Below are 7,478 nucleotides of genomic sequence, written 5' to 3'. Positions count from 1 at the left end.
CACAAGGACATTGAGGCTCAGATCGAGGCGATCAAGTAAGACATTTATTCTGTTATTTTCTTTAATCTTTTAAGGTTTAATACATTAGTTTTATAATCCGTCATTATATATAATCAGATACTCACTCGAGGACTCAAGAAGAAGATCCGCGGTGAATCACTGTGGAGAACCTTTCACGTATCTCGACTTACACGTTTCACATTACTGTTTGGCTGTACTAAATGATGAGCTCAAGCGTATGCACGCATTGAGTACGGATGTGGTAACTGAATGCGGATGCGTGTTGCCCATGACTCATGGCATTCCGTGTGCATGTGAGCTGAAAACATATATTGACACAAATGAATTGGTCCGCGTTGACCGCATCCACCCTTTTTGGAGATCTCTTGCGTTTGAAGGGTTGAGTGACATACCAGTTACTGCTCCAGTATATGCTGACGGGTCTGAGGATCACCGATTTTTTCAATCTCTTGTGGAAAAGGTTGAAAAATTAGATCCTTCAATGGTGCGTAGCATATCGATGATGATTCATGATCAGATAAACCCGGAACAAAGTGGCTTTAAAGAACCTGAGGTCAAAGACACTGTTAGGGGTAGACCAATGGGAAATTCATCAACAAAACGAAATCCGAGTGCATGGGAGTACAATCAGTCACCACGAGGTCGAGCACGGTCCTCGGGTTCGAGGAGTAGTCGTAGTCGATGACGTTCTTCATCCTCATCTGTGCATAACAGCCAGATGCCGGGTATATTTTATTTCATTTATATATATGTTGAAGTTAAAGTAAATATATTTTTATTGATAAATTTCATATATTAATATTTTCAGTCGGATATGATGCGGATATCGCCAGTTACCACCATTTACATCGGGTTCAACGTCTCATCGTACCATTTATTACTGGATTCCATGATGTTGTAGCAGATGGTAACTGTGGATTTCGTGTTTTAGCCGATGCCATCATTTTTAATCAAGAGGAGTGGAAGCTGATGAGAGTGCTCATAGAGAATGAGATGCGGGCAAACCGTGATCTGTATGTGCCAGTGTACGGGAACGAGTTTGATGCTGCCCTCACACGTATTAAATGGGGAGGAGGGGGTTGTGGCGAGTCCCACTGGATGGTGGTTCCGGATGACTTATTTGCTGATGCATCTGTATTGAACGCAGTAATTTTCCTTTTTACTACAGAACAATTAGGATGTTGCACTATACTGCCAATGCGTTCGGACGATGGAAGACCACCTGAGCGAGAGATTGTGATTTGTCATTTGGGAAGTTATCGTCACTACATACATCTTTATTTACATCCTTCGTTTCCAGTGCCTCCCATTGCCACCCAATGGCGATTATTTTCTCATCAGAGTGTTCGTCATTTGGAGAATTTATTTGCTGAAAGGAGAGAGGCTTGGACTAGATTATATTAGTTTTATATGTTGTGATTAATAATATTTATTAATTAACTTATATTATTTTTGGTTTTAAGTACAATTCTGTAGTTACGGGTTTAACCGCATATTTACGGGTTTAACGAACTATTTACGGGTTTAACCGCATATTTACGGGTTTAACGGACTATTTACGGGTTTAACGGACTATTTACGGGTTTTGGGAGGGGAAAAGCTATTTTTTTTTGCGGAATCGACACGCGGGCGTGTGGCCATCACGCCTCACCACGCGGTCGGACGTGATAGCCCCACGCCTCACCGCGTGGTCGGTCGTGACAGTCACACGCCCGACGGTAAGGTAGGGCGTGTGACTGTCACGGTCGACCACGCGGTGAGGCGTGGGGCTATCACGTCCGACCGCGTGGTGAGGCGTGATGGCCACACGTCCGCGTGTTGATTCCGCAAAAAAAATAGATTTTTTCCTCCCAAAACCTATGAAAGGGCATTTTCGTCCTTTCACGGGGCTAGGGGTGGAAAAATGGGGCTGGGTTTAACAACACCCTATAATTTCCCCTGTATTTTGGCTTCACTTTCCACAAGTCAAGAAGGAGTCATGATGTCTAATAGAAAATCTCCACGTCACCCAGATGCCACGTGTAATCTCTCCATTGGCCAAAACCATGTCACTCAACGTATCTGAAGCTTCTCCCTGAAAAAGAAAAACACAAGTTCTTCGCGATCTCAGTTTCAGTTCCAAAATTGAGCTCTCCAAACAAAATCGACCGATCAAGAACTGGAAAGCCCTACGAAGTTGATCGAATTCCTTCCCATATTGGGGCATTTCTGATTAAATTCCTCTAATCGTGGCTTCCTCAGGCCCACAAGGTCCTTCTCGAAGGAAACCCTCTTCTTCTTCTCAATCGCAATCTCCGTCGCCATCAAGAGCAGCTCCGACGAGAATTGTGTATAGAGAGCCCATTCCTTTCTGGCAGAAGAACTGGTTCATTGGATTGCTATTCGCTATGGCCCTCGCCTTCTTTGCTCTCTCCATTTTTCTCTTCCTCAACCTCGATCTTGATCAAGGCTCCTTTTCCTCTGCTTCTGCTGCTCCCTCATCTGAAGGCGCTGAGGTTTCTTTCTCATTTTCACTTTTTTTTTCCTTTGATATTGTTCAATTTCAATTGCTGGATCGATATTTTTGGATTTAGTCTGTTTAGTTGATTTTTGTGGGGAAATTCAGTGGTCTTATTGTTTTTGTGGACTTCAGAAAAGCCGAGTGAATGTGTGTGAATTACGATACTATTGGCAGAGTTTTATTTTGCTGTCACAAAATGAATTTGAACGGAATATTTAAGACCTCTTGAATGTCTAGTTCTGAGTTGTGGTGTTTGTTGTTATTTCAGATTACTTATGGATCTGTTCTCAAGCTGATGCACGAAAGAACCAAATTTCGGCTCCATTCTCACGATGTACCATATGGCTCTGGCAGTGGGCAGCAATCTGTTACTGGATTTCCTAATGTCGATGATGCCAATAGCTACTGGGTATGGATACTTCGATTTTAAAGCGTTTGACATTTCTAGAACAATTTTGGAAACTTGTACAAAATGTTCAGGTCACATTTTTTTAGAATTTAGAAACTCCATTTCTAGGATGTAATGCGTCTTCAGAAGTAGATTAATGTTAATCATAGGTTCAATAAATCCTTAATATATTCTTGATCATGTTCTATAAACTTTCAAAATGAAAAAATATTTTTTCCTTCTATTATTATTATGTGATTTCATTGACTTGTATGGAGAAAAAAATGACTTGTATGTCATTTTCTTTTATGTATATATGAATTTTTTTGAACATACATCCTTATAATTTTAAAAAAATTGTAGATATACCTTGATAGAGAATATGCTATTAGGCATAAGGGTAATACGGGAATTGGGGGACACCTTGTCTAGGGTCCTGGTTAGTGAAGAGACAAAGTTGTAGTTAGTATATATATATATAGCAGTGGGGAGAGAACGAAAGGGTATGCAAAATCATGTTGTTTGGCTCATTTGAGTTACGCTCTGTTCTTTGAGTAGGGAGGGAAGAATATCTTCCTGTGGGGGTTGAGTTTAGGCTCAATCCATTCTATTTTTGTCTTTTTCATTTGATTAGCAGTGTAATAGTTCTTCAAGTTCTTCAACCTAATAGACTGCTGTTTGGTAGTTTCAACCTTCTTTTCTGTATTTGTATTTTGTTTCTGTCATACCTTTACTTTATTATTATTATTATTATTATTATTATTATTACACGCTTCTGTTTCAGTTTTGGTATCATTTTCATTACCATGTAATATAGCTTGTATCTACTGTGATGAAGCCTTTGATCAGTAGATCTTTTTATTAACAGTTACGTATTTTGTGTGGAATTTTTTCGTAGATCGTTAGGCCTATGCTAGACTCAAATGCGAAACAAGGAGATACTATTGAGAGTGGGACACTTATACGCCTGCAACACATGAGGACTAGAAAATGGTTGCACAGTCATTTGCATGCATCTCCTATATCAAGCAACCTTGAGGTCAGTGCTTGTTCTACTTCTACAATCATGTTTTGTCACAGTTTGCAAAATAGTTATTTGGTTTGTAAGGTGGTGATGAAGAACATCAATTGAATTATAATGTCTAAAGACCTAATTGAGCTAAATAGAGAACATGTGATGTGATTGCTTTCAATGACACATATTAGTATAGGAACCATTAGAATAAATATAATAATTGCTAACATTTATATTAAGAAGGGATTCCAATGATGTTGAGATTTGTTAAGTTTCAAGGGCTAACATGGCTCCTAAAGTTGACAGGCGGGATTAATTTAGCCGCAATCAAATTTTAGGTATCAATTCAACCCTAAACTTGGTAATATTTGACAAATTAGCCCAAGTACAACCGACCTCTTTCTGTGTTAGTCACACTTTTGATTGTGAGAAATAAAATGCCAAGCCTCTGCATCCTAAGAAAGTGGGTATATATATATATATATTTGTAATTAGATATCAGTTTTTATCCATCACACCCTGAATTCTTAAAATCTTGTGGTATTAGAAACAAAATGCATAGCCATCTTTTGAGGATTTTCTACAAGAATTTAGCATTTTGGTAGATAAGATCTGATTTCTAGTGTCAAATATATATACCCACTTGGGCTAATATCAGATATGTAAATGTCAATCTCAGCCTTTTGTTTCTCACAGTTAAGGGCGTGAGTAACACGGAGAGGGGCTGATTGTACTTGGGCTAATCTGTCAAATATTGCCATATTTAGAGTTGAGTTGATACCAAAAATTCAATTTGGACTAAATTGATTATGCCTGTCAACCTTAGGGTGTCATTTTGACCCTTAATTCCAGATTTTGCATTTGTTTTTGTGCAATAACCTTTTGAGTCTAAGAATTTTATTGACTTGATTTGCTACCATTTTGCATTGAGAAGTCCGCTGAAGTAAGTGGCATATGTAAGTTGTGAATAATCTTGCTATTTCGTTGACAGAGTTGCTAATTGTTATTCTGTGCGATGAAAATCTTACTCTCGAACAGTCATGAACCTAACCTTTTGAGCTCTTGAAATTTTTTATTGCACTAATATCTCGAGCTACATCTTTTCTGTGGATGTAGGTTAGCTGCTTTGGAGGAGAATCTGAATCTGACACTGGAGATCACTGGAAGTAAGTTTAGATAATAATCCTTTATATTCTCCAACGCATGCACCTTCTTCTTCTCTTCGTTTTGCAATTCATAGTGGATTCTGTTTCAGGCTTACAATTGAAGGGAGTGGAAAAACTTGGAAGCAAGATCAAAAGATTCGGCTACAGCATGTTGACACCGGGGGATACCTCCATAGCCATGATAAGAAGTATCAGAGAATAGCTGGGGGACAGCAAGAGGTGAGGAACACTACTGCTCTTCTGTTGTTTACTAAATCTTTTCTTTTAAGTGAAGTTCTACAGTGGACTGGGTGTGATAATAGACCCGATCAATGAAAAAGGAGATGCATACCACTTCATTGGAAAATGATTGGTGTAAAGAAAAAAGTCGTTTAATTATCATATTTTCATTGGTAAGGTCGAATAGACCGAGGTAATAGTAGAATATCACTTCTTATAGCCGAAAGTAGCTAGTAATTTTGGTTTGCATTTCCATCAAAACCCTAGAGTAGTGAACTTGGCCTCGGCCAGCTCTATGTGAAAGTGCATTTGACCTTGATGGTTCTCTTGCTGTCTGGGAGCAGTAGAACTTTCAAAATGGATCATGACACGACAACACGATTCATGTAACCCGTGAATTAAATGAATTAAGGTTAAGGCTTAATGGTTCAGTTGTAAACAGGTTGACACATTTAACCCACAAAATAAATGGGTTATGTCGTGGGTTGACTCGTCAACACGTTATGACCCGTACAATTTTTGACTTACAAGTTGGTGGGTTGTATCAACACGATCCATCTAATCTTAAATATATTTAAAATAACATTATTATTATGGATTTATAAGTCATTTTACTCTAATGTCTATATATATACTCTTCTCTGTTCTCTACTAATTCTAATTTATTAGTAATTTTGGTTATAGGTTAAACCGGTTGGTGGGTTTTTATGACCTATTTAGTTGACTACAAGTGTTATAACATGTTAATCGTGTCAAGCGGGTCATGTTATTTTTTATTCATATTATATGCAATTCATTTAATTAACTGTGACGGTCCGTTTAAATTTCATGTCATGTTTGTCAACCCATTTATTAAGTGAGTCGTGCCAAGGTTGATCCTTTACGGGTCAACAAAGTACACAATACATATACGACTTGCCAACCCATTTTGTCAACCCTATGCAGCAACGATTATAAACTCCATGCCACTGTTTTTCTGTTTTCTGATTTCGGAGCTTATACAGGTCTGCGCTATGCGTGAGAAGCGTCCTGATAACATTTGGCTTGCAGCGGAAGGGGTGTACCTTCCTGTCACCGAAAGCAAGTAGAAGATGGCTTTCAAGCTTCACTACTTGGTAAAAACAGGTGCGTGGGTTTTGAATTTTTGGGGGTGGCTGGTGCCTGTTATCGTGGTAGCTGCTAGTTGTTAGATGTTGCTGTTAAACGCCGGAAATACGTTTGGCCACATATATACTAGAATGTAATTCAACTAATTGTTTGTTCTAATTGCACAATATGCTTATCACTGTTTTATCTGAAGAAGAAAATAATAGGTGTTGTGATATGTTTCTTATAAAATCAATGTATGAGCTCCGCGGAAAGACTTTGAAGAATTCCATCAACATCTGTATTGCTTCTCAGTTTGTTTTTTTAGGGATGGATTAGGTAAAAATGTCTTTATCGTTAAGGTGACAATTTTGAGTTTCATGTTATTTTATATATATGTTTATATAATTATATATGATATAAATGCTAGAAAAAAAAATAATCGGTTAAACTGTTTCTGTAAATGGTATTATCGCAATATAGTTGTCAGATAAAAGCAACTTTCATTTTTTAACACTAATTTTTGGTAAATTGGGTGAATTTCATATATTATTAATGAAACTCTTTTTTCAGTTCATGTTATTTTTTTTTATCGATAACATGTCAAAGACTATAAAGACATAGCATCGAATGAGTTCTATATTGTTTGGATTTTGATCACATTTGTTGTATGGGCAAGTTAAAAATAAGTTATCGAGTTTAAAAAAATGCCTATTAATATTTCTTGGGTCAGGTTCAACTTTGGAGTTGATTTTTTACGCAGAGTACATAGTAGTCCACCTAAGGCCACTCATTCCGGGGGATTTTATATTAGGGTCCCGGAGTTCCAATTCAAATAAAGACCCCCATTCACCTATTGGCATCTGTATTTCTTTTTAAATTAAAAAAAATCTCATTCTGAACAAAATAAAACGTGGCCCCTTCATCATCTCCCTTCTCTTGACCTCCTTATTCTCTCTCTAGTATCTGTTATTTCTCTCTTTGTGATTTCTTTTGCTGCAAAAATTTTTCTATCAAATTTCCCACAACAAATTGAGAGATTTTGCTAAGATTATTAACTTATCAAAAAGAGGGAAACGAGAT

The 7,478-nt window shown here is 37.6% G+C and overlaps 1 protein-coding gene across 1 annotated transcript; it reads left to right on the top strand.

The window, feature by feature from the left end:
• The first annotated feature begins 2,111 nt into the window (after positions 1 to 2,111).
• Positions 2,112 to 6,788, top strand: LOC136203022 (stromal cell-derived factor 2-like protein). Its single transcript, XM_065994054.1, has 6 exons — positions 2,112 to 2,516; positions 2,790 to 2,930; positions 3,808 to 3,948; positions 5,041 to 5,090; positions 5,180 to 5,309; positions 6,314 to 6,788. Exons 1-6 carry the CDS (start codon positions 2,409 to 2,411, stop codon positions 6,395 to 6,397), a joined length of 654 nt encoding a protein of 217 aa, XP_065850126.1. The 5' UTR covers positions 2,112 to 2,408; the 3' UTR covers positions 6,398 to 6,788.
• Positions 6,789 to 7,478: the final 690 nt, after the last annotated feature.

Source organism: Euphorbia lathyris, chromosome 8 (genome assembly GCF_963576675.1).
Source record: "Euphorbia lathyris chromosome 8, ddEupLath1.1, whole genome shotgun sequence".
Lineage (NCBI taxonomy): Eukaryota > Viridiplantae > Streptophyta > Magnoliopsida > Malpighiales > Euphorbiaceae > Euphorbia > Euphorbia lathyris.
The sequence above is the reverse complement of the archived record's forward strand: the minus strand, read 5'-3'. Positions and strand labels throughout refer to the sequence as shown.

What these genes read in the sequence shown, in the direction of transcription:
- LOC136203022 (XM_065994054.1), top strand. Translation starts at nt 2,409, where the DNA reads ATGGCCCTCGCCTTCTTTGCTCTCTCCATTTTTCTCTTCCTCAACCTC. An exon ending in CTATATCAAGCAACCTTGAG is followed by an intron (nt 3,949 to 5,040) that starts GTCAGTGCTTGT and finishes CTGTGGATGTAG; the next exon opens with GTTAGCTGCTTTGGAGGAGA. An exon ending in GACACTGGAGATCACTGGAA is followed by an intron (nt 5,091 to 5,179) that starts GTAAGTTTAGAT and finishes ATTCTGTTTCAG; the next exon opens with GCTTACAATTGAAGGGAGTG.